Genomic DNA, 16,967 nt, shown 5'->3' on the forward strand with positions numbered 1-16,967 from the left:
TATATGGGCCACGTTCAGATTTTTCTCTAGCACAGCCCTCGATAAGAAGCATTTCAGCTTAAGACAAGCACTTTCATAATAATTAGAGGATAGAAAATACGGACTGAGCAAAGATGGCATTTTTTCACTTAAGCTGTCAAAAGCCTAAAACAAAATAGTACAAAAAAAGTCCAAACATTATGTTAATATTTACACCCTTAAAAGTTTCTTGTATTCACAGTCGCATGCTTGAGTCGATTTTCTGTACACGGCATTCAGCTTATGGAAATCGCCCGTTTGTAGTCCACGCTTTTGAGGCTGTCAGACGTTTCTCGAGTAGAAATGTGAGAACAGGGATAGAAAATGCAGACTGAAGGTTTTATTTAAAGCATTTTCCGTCCAGTGAAAGGCAAAGAACACGTTTTATAATTACAGCGGAAGTTCAAAGGCAGCAAATCTCCAGTATCCAGGTGGGATTATCCACGAATGCAAGGATGAAACTTGGGCTTGAAGATTTTTTATTTATTTTATTTTATTTTTTCAGAAATGCAAATTTTTTGTATCCGTGCAAGAGCCACTGAAATTCAGTTCATAAGAATCAGTTCATACGCTCCAAGCAGAAGGAATATCAGGATGAATCAAGCAGATCAGAAGGGTGAGAGGAGCAGCGGCATAGAAGTGTGACAAGATCTGACATATCACATCAGGCAGAGACAGACTGACAGATTGACAGACAGAGCAGAGAGTATGTTCTGATGCAGTGGTTTAAAGGGTGTACATTATGATTGGAGTGTAATATGGGGCTGCGGCAAGTCTAGATGTGAAAGCATAACTAAAAAGAAGAGCCAGAAGGTAATGCCAGCATGCTGCCACTCCAACCATCAACAAGCCTGAGTGATTACACACCTTAAGCATTCATTAATATCATTATCTTTGGAAGGGCTGCTTAATTACCCTTGAGATTTTTCTGGGGTTGCAGAAGGTCAAGGCAAGAATCGATCCAGAGAGCAAAAGAGCGAGAGTGCTTATTTCTCCAGGAAATCATTTAATGCAGACAATGCATATTTAGAACTTCTTATTTGGCCAGTTTTCTTGATCAATTTGCCATGTTTAGAGCCAGAAATAAAGACATACACTGATGATAGAGTGGCATACTTCAGTGCTATTTTGAAATCCTGTTTTGGTCTGATAACTTTATTACCTATCAGAATCCTAAAATGATTTTCCTGAAGACTTGTTCCTTTTCATTTCCATTTATCAGCCATGAAAATACAGTTAAAAAGAGAAAAATACATTTATTAAAGTTATTCAGGCCAGGTAGTAATTTGAAGGACTGATGTGAATAAATGAAATCCAATAAATGAAATCTTATATCATTACAAATATTGTCACTGAGCTATGGTGCACACTCAGATGTGCATAGGAAGACATAAGAGGCATAGGAAGATGGAAAATGCAACATAAGGAGAAAAGAAAAGATGTATGTGAATACTGGGAGGATATTGACTCGAGATGAATCAATGGCCAAAGTAGGAGGGGTTCTGAGATAAGTGAGACGAAGACATTCTCACATAAAGAGACACTGGAGAGATTTTTTTTGTTTTTTCGTATTGTGCGTTTATATATCTATGCGTGTGTTATTTATCATGTTCTTATATGTTCTGGTCATATTCCTCTGTCTTTCTATTACCTTTCATCACCTCATCTGTTGCACAGCTGGGCAAGGCGCAATGTAATCAGGGGTTGGATGGAAATCCAGCTGTGCAACAGATGATGTGGTAAAAGGTCCCACCTCGACCCACCACCTGACCCTCTCTTCGGCTCCGGTGCTCCTCAGGTGGGCGATCAGATCTTGGAGGTGAACGGGCGGAGCTTCCTGAGCATTCCTCACGACGAGGCAGTGCGCATGCTCAAGTCTTCACGCCACCTCATGATGACTGTGAAGGATGTGGGACGGCTGCCACACGCCCGCACCGTGGTGGGAGAGACCAAGTGGATCGCTAGTTCCCAGATCACAGACAGCTCGGCCAGCAGCAGTGTAGCAGGGTGAGATAAAAACGAAGCATTGTAAATGCTTTATAGATTTTTAATGTTCTGTTACTTATGGAATGGAGAGCTTGTGTGTGTGCGTGTGTGTGTGTGTGTGTGTGTGTGTGTGTACGATCTATTGTGTGGAGCCTCATTTAAGCTCCAAATAATAGACTTGATAAATCATAAGTGTGTTCTGTACTCAGATTTATTTTTAAAGAGGCAGTACCAGCAGTCTAAATGTGTTCTTAAACCAGTATTATTCCCAGGCATTGTAGAATATTACAAAGCCATTGGTTTTTACTGGTATTAGTTTATATCTGTATTGTATGCCTGTAAAACCGACGTGTTTTATACATCATAAAATACCGCTTATGTAAAATTTCAGGGAATAAAGATTTAAACTTAATCAACCACACACTACTTCCTCTGAAAACGTGGCTTCCTCTTTATCTCGAGTCAGGAAAGGTTAATGGAGTTAGGCAGGCAGCTTAATTATGTATTAGTTCATGAAAACAGCATTGTTTATGGTGAGCAAGTTTTTATTTAGTTTTTACAATTTGTATATTATTGTGTATCGAAAAATACAATACACTATTGTTCCAGCCATATCACTGTCACAAAGCAGCTCTACAGAAATCTTGTAAGTTCATATCTAGAATCCTAATGAGCAAAGGAAAGACTCGCTGAGACAAAGAAAACTTAAAAGGAACAGACTCAAAAGGGAACCAGTGGTTTACTGAGAGAAACCAGACAGTGGGATGATAATGAATCATTAATGTTCCACAGTATGTTGTAAGAATAAAATAAAACAGTACTAAAACCTACGGTGCATATGCTACACCGGCCCGGCATAACATTATGACCACCTGCCTTATATTGTGTTGGTCCCCCTTTTGGTGCCAAAACAGGCTTGACCCATCATGTACTGTGTATTCTGACACCGTTCTATCAGAACCAGCATTAACTTCAGCAATTTGAGAAACAGTAGCTCGTCTGTTGACTCAGATCACAGCGGGCCAGCCTTCGGTCCCTACGTGCATCAATGAGCCTTGGCCGTCCATGACCCTGTTCACCATTGTTCCTTCCTTGGTCAACTTTTGATAGATACTGACCACTACAGACCGGGAACACCCCACAAGAGCTGCAGTTTTGGAAATGCTCTGATCCAGTCATCTAGCCATCACAATCTGGCCCTTTGTCAAACTAAATCCTTACGCTTGCCCATTTATCCTGCTTCTAACACATCAACTTTGAGGACAAAATGTTCACTTGCTGCCTAATATATCCCACCCACTAACAGGTGCCATGATGAGGAGATAATCAGTGTTATTCACTTCACCTGTCACTGCTCATAATGTTATGCCTGATCAGTGTATATGGTCAGACATCTCACGGTGCATCTCTCAGCCCCTAAGGGCTGAAATAATGTGATAATTTGTGCTAATGTGCATATATCTTTATATCTACTTCACAAGCATTTTGTTCGAAGCCTCACTGAAATCGGCTGTTTTCTGGCTGTTAAGTTTGAGAGTTTGTGTTGTTTTCACTCATGTCTCTGCCTGACTAAACAGCCTGTGGGTGTTCAGGCGTTGTGTTTGTGCTTAATAAATTGCCAATTCTATGCTTAGACATGCTGATTTAATTTGAGTCCTGAAGCTGCACTAAGGTTGGGTTTAAATCCCCATTTTTGGAGTAGGCCTAGCGATAGCAATTTCACCTTCTTGTTTTCTATTTCGCCACATCTTTACAACCCCCAAGCAGCCCTGTGGCAGAAAAGAGTTGCGAAAATGGAGCAGTCTGCTCCCGGTGTCACAGCTGTACTCTTTTACTGAAGCATGAAGTTAAGCATGGAAACCCGATCAATGCCTTTATTCCTCAGGCATCTCCCAGGTTTTATTTTAAATGATGTGTGTCAAGAGTAGTGGCTTACACTCGGAGGGCTTTTGTATGCAGGTCTATAAATACACGTGTTTATGTGTGTGTGTGTGTGTGTGTGTGTATGTGTGGGAGAGAGAGAGAGAATGAGGTGGTGGGTAAATTGCCCTTTGTTTCCAGTGCAAACACGTTTCCCATCAGCTTTAATGGAACGAGGCTGATGGAGGTTTAGCTATACTCACACGCCAGAGAAAAATGCAAGGTGGCGTTTTATAAAGGGGCCGTTTATTAGCTTATTTCTTGGCTCAGATGGAGTGAGGTACACCTACACAGAACAAGCCACAATCCCACAGGACCAGGCTGTGTTCGTACTGTTACAGTACCATTTCATCCACGCTGCAGTGTAAGGCTCATTATAATGCCGGAGCAGGAGTGTAGGGTTCTCTCGTTTGTTCTTTACTTCTCAAGAATAACCAAGGAGCTGCGACTCCATACATTCTAAAGAACCATTTCTCATTTCTAGTCATCAGTGTCAGTGCAGATGATGTATAGAGTTAAGCGGAGCAGACGCTCTTCCATTCAAGATGCTCAACTTTTAGTCTATGATAGTTACATAACAGATATCTTACATTAACATCCTACAACTGTTAACATACAGTAATCTGCTGAAAAGAATGTAGAAAATAACTTGGATGTTCAGGATGTTCATTTTACTGTAGACATTTAGTCTGAAATATTGTGCTAATAGACAGTCCTAATAAACAGTAAACATACATTAGTGCTTCTGTTAATGGATGATGTGTATTACGAGTAAGATGATATAGTGTATTTTAGGGTGTAGAAGTCAAGTGGATATAGCAATGCAACTGCAAAAGGCAGTGGTGGCTCTGCAGTTACTGATCAGAGGGTCCAGCGTTCAAGACTCTCTGCTCCAGAGGTACAGGGGTGTCATGGCTAACCCTGTGCTCTGACCGTTTGTCCTTTCTAACAAACTGGGATTTGTGGGAAAAAAAGGATTTCACTGTGCTGTAAGGTTTATGTGACAACTAAAGGCTTCTTCTACTTGCAGTATGCTTCTTTTTTGTTGTTAGTGTGCACAGTAACAATACAGTACGCTGTAAAACTGCCATTCATTAATAAGTACTGTTTCCCATAACTGTCAGAAGACGAAAAGTTTGTAAGTGTATCACTGTAGTCACTGGTTTTGAATTCTGCCAGAGTGCTTCTCTGCCACACTATTGATTTCCCATTATTTCTTTCTCTCCCGTAGTCTTTCTCTGGATCAAGGGGCTTCAGCCTCAGGAAAGGTGAGTGCTGTGTTTCTCCATCTGAGCACAATGTTCTCTCGTGTTTCTCTTGTTAACACCTCAATTTTCACAGCAGTGCTACCAAACAGAGGCATGTTTTTCACTTGTAATTACCTTGCCGCAATTAGCGCCGTAGAGCAATTTCGAGTATTTGTGCTTCCAACTGTTTATAGTACAGCGTAGATTCGCTATCAAAACGACTCCCAAAAAATCTGGTGTATACATTAGAGCAGAAAGAGGGGTTTGGTTTGAGTCATAAACTGGCCATCTGCTGTTGAGCTTCTCTAATCTAGCATATTGATATTGCGTCAGTGAAAATGAAGTCGCAGTAAAATATATTGGGTGTTTGGGCTGCATAATGGATTAGCTTCAGTCTGTTTGCAGTGTTTTAATGACTAAAACAATGACAGTATGAAAATGTTCTTGGCTAAATAATTAAAATGAGAATGGGGTCACAGTGAGAGGGCATTGCCTGGTGTACTGTAGACAGGACTATCCTAAATTGATGAATGAAGTCAAAATCTGTGAGATGTGATAGAATGATATGTGGGTTTAGGATGGATCAGAGAACTTTCAATCCAGAGGGGTGGTCCTCTTTTGTTCTCAGAACAGCTTTAATTCTGTGTGGCTCGTATAATGGTTTATGTGTTTTGAGATGTTTACCACGGTTGCTATAAAGAGTTGCTGTTTGTGCCTTCTTTTCAACCCTCCTGTCAATCCAGCCCTGTTTGCACCAACAATCATTCCCCAGACATCAAAATTTCTCCCAATTGTAATGTTTGATGTGAACATTATAACGGATGCTTTCTGGCTGTGTTTGCACGATTTTATGCATTGCACTGCTGCCATATGATTTGCTGATTGGAATTGCATGAATTAGTAGGCTTTTTCCCTAATATAGTGGCTTGTGTGTGCATATACAGTATGATCTCTCATTATTGTATTTTGGTGTACTTGACATACCTGGCTTAAAAGATATCACGAGCAGTGGTACACAGCAAGGCAGAGAGGTAAACAAGGTAATAGCACATAGCTTGGCTCTTCCTCCATTCGTTTGTTTAACACACAGAATCTGTGAAAAACAGTGTGCCATTGCTGGTGGGTTTGGATCCCAAAGAACTGTTGCTGAACAGCAGCCAAATCACATCCATGCCGATATCCAGTATGACCCATAAGATCTGAGTGAGCTGTTGAGTTTTAACACAGATTTAGCTTTCCTTATATGATTTAATTGCTGTTCTGTATCATTGTTGCTTGGTCTGTGGCAATAACAATGATTAAGCTGTGATAAGAAATTCCAGGTTTCTTCAAAAACCTTTGATTGGAAGTGTTCACTCATCATCCACTTTATTAGGAACACCTCTACACTTTGTCTCGGACGGATAGATAGATAGATAGATAGATAGATAGATGCCAAGCTGCAGGTTTTATTCTTCTGAACTTTGAGAGACAGCAGAAAGAGAAGCTGTGAGGGAAGGACTGTTTATAGATGGATGGATGGATGGATGAATGGTTAAAAGTAGGACGTGTCGTTTGTCAGTGAATGAAATGTGGATTTGTTGGTAAATGGCTGAGGTGTAAAAGTAAAAGTCTTTAGGGGAGGTGCTTTCGCTGTTACTGGGTAAAAAATAACTTTGTAGTGGCAATAGTAACTCCAGGTCAGGAGACATGACCACTACTTCATTCATTATTTTCACAATAACAACAATAATAATAATTGTTTATTGTTGTTGTTATCATTATGGATAGATAGATAGATAGATAGATAGATAGATAGATAGATAGATAGATAGATAGATAGATAGATAGATTGGTTGGTTGGTTGGTTGGTTGATTGATTGATTGATTGACAGGTATACTTTATTGATCCCATGGTTGATGATGCCAAATGGGCTGGTTTGAGTATTTCCAAAACTGCTGATCTTCTCAGAAGTAACAGTCTACAGTTTACACAGAATAGTTGAAAAAAGCATTCAGGTATCGGCGTTCTGCAGGTGGAAATGCCTTGGTGAGAAGAGAGGTGGGTGGTACATTGCCTTGTGTGTGTCTGTGAACTTTTAAGACATCATCCAGGTCGTCCCCCGCCTTGTGCCCCAAGTCCCCTTGAGATCAGGCTCCAGGCTTCCCTTGACCCTGTGTAGGATAAGCAGTACAGAAAATAGATGGATATATGTTCTGTTTCATTTGAACAGAAAACAAGAAAGCATTCGATTTAATTCCATTCTCTATTTTCTTTCTACTAACAAGTACCCCAGTGTGATGGATAGCCTTCAAATAACTAAGAACCCTCAGAGTAAAAAAGAATTGGGAAAACATTCTGTTCCAAAAAAAACCTATGAATGTTCCAGGCTTTTAGAAAAGAGAAAAGAAAAGAAAAAATGAGAGGGGCATAATTATTAGAAGACAAATGGAGAGAGAAGGGAGCGGTCAGGACAAGGTAATGCCACTCAATATGACCAAGTGCACACAGCATAGGATTTCTGAGAAAATTGGCACTTCAGATAAAACCAGTGGAGCCTACGAGTGATGAGCTCTGAGGGTTGTGCTTAAATGTGTGATTTTTGTGTGAATGTAACAAATGGGAAAGAAAACAGGGAAAGGGGTTAAAAAAAAGGAGACAAAACCAGCGTGGCTTCATTGAAACGTACTGCATTTCTTCTTGAACGCTGTTTAGTGTATAAATCAATTGACTCCACTATCACCTCTTAACTGTTATGTAAATCATTTTAAGTTCAGCCCCTGGGATTTCATGCCATAATTTCAGTCTGATTACAGTGATAAACAACGCTCTGTTCAGAAATGTACAAACAACTATTTCATTTTCCATAGGCACTTATTAAAGCCTCGTGGCAAAAATTGCTTGAGTAATCGCAGATGCGCTTGCTTGTATCTTTTGATTAATTACAGGTCAGTGCTCAAATGTGAGCTGCTGTGGGGAAAACATGCACAGATAATTGGCGTAATCTTTAAAAAGGAAAATGTCCCTTATGCAACTTCAGTACAAAGCCCCCTGTCAGACACTTGGTCTCTCTCCAGTGCATGTAATCAATTTAATTCAGCACAAAACTCATATGATTAAAGATTTATGAGAATCTGCATGACTAATGTCACATTTTATACATTTTCGTCTCGCGTTAAAGCAGGGAATAAAAGTATGCGATATATAATAGTAGTGTGAAGTGAATGTAGTCTTAAAAGAAAAGGAAAAGATATTCAAATCAGTGTTTCAGTGATCTCTGATACTCAATTCTGCACATACTTAACTATGTGTAAACTTGCATACTTCATAAAAAAATGTAACTTCACCTTAAAATGTTTGCAATGAAGATGGTCTCAAGGACTTTTAAAGAAAAAGCACTGTCTTTACATTTTCTGTTCTTCTTTTTTTGTAGATGATGGTACTGGATAGAGAAAGAAAAATGATTTTGAGAAATGAGCATTTTTGTTAATACAAAGTGCATGGGTTTCTAATCAAGTGAGTGTTTTACAAAAGGAACCTAACATATACATGATGTTTATACCAACCAGGTATAACATTATGTCCACCCGCCTAATATTGTTTTGGTCCCCCTTTTGCTGCCAGAACAGCCCTGACCCATCATGCACTGTGTATTCTGACTCTTTTCTATCAGAACCAGCATTAACTTCTTCAGCAATTTGAGCAATAGGAGCCCATGTGTTGGATTGGATCACACGGGCCAGCCTTCACTCCCCACGTGCATCAATGAGCCTTGGCCGCTCATAACCCTGTTGCCGGTTTACCACTGTTCCTTCCTTGGAACACTGTTGATAGATACTGACCACTACAGAACAGGAACACCCCACAAGAGCTGCAGTTTTGGAGATGCTCTGATCCAGTCTTCTAGCCATCACAATTTGGTCCTTGTCAAACTCGCTCAAATCCTTACGCTTGTCCATTTCTCCTGCTTCTAAAACATCAACTTTGAGGACAAAATGTTCACTTGCTGCCTAATATATCCCACCCACTAACAGGTGCCATGATGAGGAGATAATCAGTGTTATTCACTTCACCCGTCAGCGCTCATAATGTTATGGCTGATCAGTTTATGTAACTGTATATATCAGGAAACAAGCTTTTCACGGATACATGACCACACTTACTATGTTAATATACTCAAGTACTATTTAGACATATTATACTTTATAATTATTAAAATGTAATAATTTTATTTAATTAAGTTCCCAAGAAATCTTGAAAGTCTCTTCTTCACTCGTCCAGCCAAAGACACTATATTGTATATCAGTTGATTAGGCCAAGTAGCATCCAGTCATTTCTTATAAGCATCCAAAAAAGTTCTAATATTAAACTGTAAAGGTTTAATTTGCTAAGATCAATTGTCTATATTTCCTCAAATTACCTTGATTGGTTTTCTTAATGGCTAGTTAGACTGCTGTAGCTAAAATTATTTGGCAGACAGTAAGTCAAATCCTTGCTAAAGTTTTAGCTAATATTGCAAACATCCAGGAAAAAACAGTGTAGTTGCTTTAAAGTATAAATAATACTTATCTTTCACCATATACCTATTTAACGTTTGATACTTAAGTGTATTTATATATTGCAATTTTTTTCACAGCTACTTAAGTATAATTCCCCAATACTGGTGATAAGTGGGCGGAGCTTATAGTTTCATTTAAAGTCTAAGATAGGACAAAACAGTGAAATTAACTTTTTTTTTTAGATTTTGTATTTGTTGTATAAGATGTTATAAATGCAAATTATCCAAAAAATATGAAAAATGACCAAAATTTGATGACCAAAGTCGTCATTTCGATCTCTAGCGTCTTGCTTCAACCCTGTCCTGATTTCTTTGCAGAGAAAGTGACTCCCACTTGAAAACCTCTTTCCTATACTGGATTATTCTGCTTACTCCAGGTCCTTGCTTTGACTTTCATCCCAATTCCTCAAATAAATCTTAATCATAAACCACTTCCTCGTGCCAGTTTTCCCGAACAAAGCCAAATAGCTCTGTGGGATTTTTTTTTTTTTTGCTGACTAAGACACTTATCGTTATAGATCGCACTATGAAATTGCATGTCTTGAGAGAGGCTCAACTGGACTGCGGCCCTTTGCCAGCCTGCTACAGCTTTAACCTTCACTATGGAGAAGTTTCTTAAAGAAAATGGACCATCGATTTGCAGAAAATTGCATCTTCTTGCACCTCTTTGAAGAGAGTCACACACTTATACATGGAGCCTTTGTGTTTCCTTTCATCAGGTGTGGAAAAATGATACAGATGTGTCCTTGTGCGGGAAATTGGTTTCGATAGATTCACCTTTCTGTGCTCATTTTTTAATTCAGTCCTTCGAATTTAAAAATAGTGAGCTAGTCTCGGTTGTGCTGAAATAGAGATTTAGTTGCAGAAGGTCTTTGTTTTGCAGTGAGTAATGCAGCATGAAGCAAAGTGAAAGTGGATACATATGCGTTTTTTAATCTCTATATACCCTTCGGAAAATACTTCCGGTATGCTTCCAAATACACCGATCAAGCATAACATTATGAGCACTGACAGATGAAGTGAATAAGACTGATTATCTGCTCATCATGGCACCTGTTAGTGGGTGGGATATATTAGGCAGCAAGTGAACATTTTGTCCTCAAAGTTGATGTGTTAGAAGCAGGAAAAATGGACAAGCGTAAGGATTTGAGCGAGTTTGATAAGGGCAGAATTGTGATGGCTAGACCACTGGATCAGAGCATCTCCAAAACTGCAGCTCTTGTGGGGTGTTCCCGGTCTGCAGTGGTCAGTATCTATTAAAAGTGGTCCAGGGAAGGAATAGTGGTGAACCGGTGACAGGGTCAGGGACGGCCAAGGCTCTTTGATGCACGTGGGGAGAGAAGGCTGGCCCGTGTGATCCGATCCAACAGACAAGTTGCTCAAATTGCTGAAGAAGCTAATGCTGGTTCTGATAGAAAGGTGTCAGAATACACAGTGCATGATGGGTCAGGGCTGTTTTTGAAGAAAAAGGGGGACCAACACAGTAGGCAGGTGGTCATAATGTTAAGCCTGGTTGGCGTACATTCACACACTTAGAGAATGCTATTCAGGGCTTTGTTTGCTAACGCACATAGAGGAGATTACAGTGTCTTAATCAAAGAGAATGCTTTCCTTAAGGACAGAATTTAATTTGGATAAATGCATGAACTCTACGTTCTCCTCAGTGTGGCTATATACAGATTCCACAACTAAGTCTCAAAGTTACATCAAAACCTGCAGTGGGAAATTAGTTGTATTCAATAAAAAAAGGTTACACAGGTGCTTTTCTGGACTCCCTATATAGTACTAAGACTGGTACTAACTCCTGAATACCAGGAACTGTAGTTTTGGAGATACTCTATCCCAGCCATCTAGACACCTCAATTTGGTCCTTGTCAAAGTTGCTTAGATCCTTACCCAGCCCTATTTTTCCTGCTTCCAACACATCACCTTCGAAAACTGTCTCTTCACTTGCTGCCTGTCATATCCCACCCCTGTACAGGTGTCTACGAATGCCTTTCTACACACTTTAAAAACAAGCACCACTGAATACACAGGGAGGGAAAAGGGATAGAATAAAGAAGTAAAATAAAGAATATAATAAAATAGCACTTGATCCAGCACATCATAATCATATTTTATGCACGATAAAATATGTTTTTAGTTGTTGAATTGATTATATAATTACAGTATTTTGCAGTTTGAAGGATAAGCTGACCACTGATCTCCAAATCCTCTGTTAGTGGTGTTTATATTTATATCATTATATCAGGATTAGGATGCTGTTTCTTCCAATGTCAGTGCGAAAGATAAAAAACCCTTTTCTTGTAAATGGACAATACACACTACCAGTCAAAAGTTTGGACACACCTTCTAATCCCATGGTCTTTCCTGATGTTTATTTCTTTCTACATTGTAAAACAATGCTGAAGGCGGCCGAAATACACAATAATGTCGTTGATATTGAGATATGTCTGCTACTGATGCTCTGTAAAGCCTTCATAACGGCTCTAATCTGAGGTGCTGTTAATTGGTGATTTCTGAGGCTGTTCACTCTAAATGAACTTCTCCTCTGCAGCAGAGGTCAGTTTTGGTCTTGCTTTACTGGGATGGTCTTCATGTGAGCCAGTTTCATCATGGTGCTTGATGGGTTTTGCAAATGCACTTGACAATACTGTTCTTGCAAGAACTATTCCAGAACACCTGACCTTCGTGTCTTAAAATAACAACTGACTGTTTTTTTGTTGTCATTACATATGGATTACTTAAGTCCATGTGTGTTATTTCATAGTTTTGAAATCTCCAGTATTGTTCTAGAATGTAGAAAATAAAAGGTGTGTCCAAACTTTTGACTGGTAGTGTATATTAATTGTATATATTACCCCAAATTCAGCGAGGCAAATTGTGGTTACATCAACCATCCGTTAAACTGGGCACGATTCATTTACAGGAGAACTCATTAAAACGTGGGCATTAAATCAAGAATTGTGAAACACAAACAGCAGTCTGCGTCAGTAATGTGCAGGCATTACGATTTCACGACCGCAATTGAGTATCTCTGTGTGCATGATGTACTGGGTATGCAATATAAATCATTTAATAAATTCAGTCACTTCTGCTGCGCTTCTCCTTTTTCTCCCATGTGCTTAAACTTTACGCTTTTTTTGCTGCTGCTGCTGGTACAAAATAGACTGCTTCTATTTTACTGTGGAAATAAATAGGCAGTGTGTCTGTACTGCTATTTTATAAGTGGAAGCTGTATCTTTAAATAAAGACAAAAAATGCACTAATTACAATTCATGTAGCCTTAAAATATATATTCAAACTACACCCAATGTGACAGCGGGAGACTTGATAAATTAAATCATGTATCTTGCACTTGATGGTATTTGCTTTTCGTGCCAGAACAACATTATGGCACTGATCAATTATTCAGAGAAAGCCAAAAGCAGAGTCTACAAGATGTTGGTGTGTCTTTTTATGAATTAATAGTTACACAGGAGATTCATAGCAGACTGTAGATGCACACATTGAATTTGCTGTCACAGCTTAATGGAAGGAGTTGAGACAGTAATGATATCGACACACCGCGCTTAGACTAAATGTGGTTTGATCAGCCACACTTTCACGCTACACTGTGGAGACTGCATACCTAAATCAGAAATTATTTAATCAAGAAGTACCGTGTGTACGTTTTTCCTCAAGGTTCAGAATTAAAGAAGAAATTCCAGACTACATTTTGAGGAAGAATTATGTCATTTTTTATGAAAGAAATCCTTATAGAGAGGAGTCTGTAACTTAAAGAAAATAAGCTGTGTTTTATTAGTGACAGACGCACACGCAGTCCCCGTGTTAAGTAATCTCAGTGACGGACAGGAGTGTAATCCTGACTCACTTCTCCAATTATTCGCTCAGTCAATACCCTGCATTTGTCTAGACAGCCAGAATACAAATGCACTTGTTAACATCTGTCTCCAAAAGAGTCCAACAACACACCCTCCCTCCGAAGTAACCTGTCTCCGAATTTGTTAAAAGTTTGCTTTTGCGCTATAGTACTGATATCTTCTTTATCACAGAGTATCTTATTGAATCTTCGAATCTGATTGGTGAGAAGGTGTGCGATTATTTTTGTATAGCAGGAGAGTAGTTCCAGCTGTAACATTAACAATGGTTTAATATTAATGCATTTGTTCTAATGCTCATTCTATTTGATTGCATGTATTGCTTGTTTTTTCATTTCATTTTTCATCAGATTTTATACAATTGAGCATTAAGGGCCTTGTTCAGGGGCCCAGCAGCAGCTGGACCTGGCATTTGAACTCACAACCTTCCGATCAATCAATATCCACTCTATCCCACATGTTGCTTAACTATATATCAGTAATAGTCGATGTGGTGTAGCAGATGTTTATTTAACATTTATGGAATAAGTCTCCAGTGTCAGTGCTTCATTTTGTAAAGTTACCCTGTTTGCCTGTTTTTTACTCTTTACAGCTATAAGCGTACAAGAGAAAGAGAGAGAGAGAGAGAGAGAGAGAAACAGCTGTATCATTGCTGTAACATAAATTCAACAACATAATTATAAACCATTAAAAAGCATGACATTGTGTTTATTTATGAATAAAACATTGTTATTGTTCACAGAATTGTTGTATAATGGCAAGTGAGAGGGTCATTACAGCTGGGCTCATCTGCTGCATTAAGGTACAATGACCATAACAAGTGTAAAAGAATGTAGTTATTGATCATGGCACTGAAAATAAGTGGAGAAGGCTGTGAATAATGTGCTGGTCACACTGGAATACAGATACAGTCAACTAGATTAGATTTACAGACATGAGCCCTTTATAGGAAAAATAAATAAAATGTATATGCTGAAACCAATAGGCAGCAAGTGAACATTTTGTCCTCAAAGTTGATGTGTTAGAAGCAGGAAAAATGGACAAGCGTAAGGATTTGAGCGAGTTTTATAAGGGCCAAATTGTGATGGCTAGACCACTGGATCAGAGCATCTCCAAAACTGCAGCTCTTGTGGGGTGTTCCCGGTCTGCAGTGGTCAGAATCTATCAAAAGTGGTCCAAGGAAGAAACAGTGGTGAACCAGTGACAGGGTCATGGGCGGCCAAGGCTTATTGATGCAGCGATGGCTGGCCCGTGTGATCTGATCCAACAGACGAGCTACTGTTGCTCAAATTGCTGAAGAAGTTAATGCTGGTTCTGATAGAAAGGTGTCAGAATACTCAGTGCAGGACGGATCAGGGCTGTTTTTGCAGCAAAAGAGGGAACCAACACAATATTAGGCAGGTGGTCATAATGTTATGCCTGGTCGGTGAAAGGAAGCAGTATAGTTATCAAGCAAAGTAAATAACAGTAGTAGATTTTTGTTTTTTTATCTAAATTCTACACAAAAATATGCTACATTATATTGCATATGGCACCCTTGATTATCATACACAAAACAGTGGCCACTGTTGTCTCTGTAAGCTGTAGCATTAAGACTATGGGCTCAAAAATGTAATAACACTTCATTTTATATAAAAACAATACACATCGATATGCAGTACATACATACAATAAACAATACAAAGTTCGGGGGGGGGGGGTAACGTATCACATCATATTCTACGGTACAACTAGAATACAGGAAATAAATACCATTAGATTTGTGACTTTATGATAGCTATGATAACAGGACATTTTTATACTTGACATAAGAAATAAACAAACATATGACGTTTAATGAAATGATTATGTCCAGGTTCAACAAAATAATGACTTTCAGGCAGAGGAAACAGCTCATTGGTTTTCAAGCCCTTCACATCCCTCCAGTCGCTCCAGCACTACAAGTTCCACTAATGCTCACTCTTGTCTTTAATGCTTGTTTTCACTTCTTTCCGGAAGGTAATTCCCACATCCATTTTCTTAAATCGTTATCAGCAACTAGACCTCTTGGCCAGGAATGAGCCTTTTTTATGCTATTGCTTCCATAAAATATATCAGTAACTACACCATAGTTTAGAGACTTATCTCCTACTCTATATAGTTGACTCTGTATCAATTGCCCATTTACAATCTTGTGTAGCTGTGAATGTTCAATGCAATGCATTGTAAATGTTGATCATTTTGTAGGGGAAAAACATGGCCTTGTGTCTATCAGCTGAGCTATATGTTCATGAAGGGTGGCGATAATTCTAGAGGTAATTGACCATGTTAGTATTCGAGTCTCTGCCTCTGCAGTCCCCACTTTTTTTTTTTCCTTAGCCAATATATTTTACTGGTAGCTATGAGGATGAAAAGACAGTTCAAAAAAATCTCTTTCACTAGCTTTATGTCTCTGTCCCTGCCATCACCCACTCTTTTTCCCCTTCATTACATTTAATAGAGGTAGGTTACTCATGCGATGCCCCCAAATAATGCAGAGTTTATGGTGTTAATACTTCATCTCAACTCAATTGAATGTCAGCAGAGCAAAGCAACATGAAGGAAGTTCAGACTTTCTGCTCTTTGGGTCATCCTGAGGAGCATTATCATATTGACCAGCAATTACACATTGTTATGACTAAAGAGTGTGTCAATATAATAGGACCATTAGAAAAGGAACATTGTAGATAATGTTGTGTTACAGATGGCAGGAAATCGGTCTGATCATGGCAGTGGCTGTGCATATGAGGTTATATCAAGTGTGGTTCTGCTGTTTATCGATCAGGTATTTCTGCTTTTGGAGTCAAGACTGAGGGTTTATACTGGACGTTTCTTAGATTAACTGTATTGTAGCTGTATTGTAATTTACTAGCATTTTACATTTGTTCAATATGTATGTATTCAACCATACTTGAAATAATGTTTAAAACCTGATGGGTGTGATATTATAGGAAAAGAGTCAATGACTGGGCAATGTGCTGATGTCTGACCCAAACCGTTACCACACTAAAGTTGGTAAAAAAATTTCAGTAACAGTGTGTTACGAAGTGTATAATTAATCTTATACGACAGCAGGAATGACACACTGTACTATCTAATCCATTTAAATCGCATTTAATGTTGTGGAAATAACTTGTAAAGTGCTGGCATTGGAGACTCCTTCTTTAAATGCCGGATAAACCTCTTGGATAAATAGCAACAGAGTCTTAGGGGTTTTCTTGTTTGTTTGTTTTTTATTAGCCTTAGATTATGCCAAGGATATATATTATCTATCACCTATTACCTATCACAGTACTGGAGATATCTCATAAAGTATATTGCATGGTGTATCACAATATGGATATTATATCACTGTGCAA

General features: G+C 38.9%; 1 protein-coding gene across 4 annotated transcripts in view; it reads left to right on the top strand.

The window, feature by feature from the left end:
• Positions 1 to 16,967, top strand: part of whrna (whirlin a) — a 107,086-nt gene that overhangs the window by 62,162 nt on the left and 27,957 nt on the right. For 3 of the 4 annotated variants that reach the window (XR_009207286.1, XM_058416471.1, XM_058416473.1), the window contains exons 4-5: positions 1,817 to 2,025; positions 5,156 to 5,192. The exons of the other annotated variant lie outside the window; for it this stretch is intronic. Coding sequence is in view for 2 of the 3 variants with exons in the window: in XM_058416471.1 (XP_058272454.1) it covers positions 1,817 to 2,025; positions 5,156 to 5,192 (246 nt within the window). In the remaining variant the exon portion in view is untranslated. The remainder of the gene's footprint in view (positions 1 to 1,816; positions 2,026 to 5,155; positions 5,193 to 16,967) is intronic. 4 annotated transcript variants of the gene reach the window in all.

The sequence above is a fragment of the Hemibagrus wyckioides genome, linkage group LG18, assembly GCF_019097595.1.
Source record: "Hemibagrus wyckioides isolate EC202008001 linkage group LG18, SWU_Hwy_1.0, whole genome shotgun sequence".
Lineage (NCBI taxonomy): Eukaryota > Metazoa > Chordata > Actinopteri > Siluriformes > Bagridae > Hemibagrus > Hemibagrus wyckioides.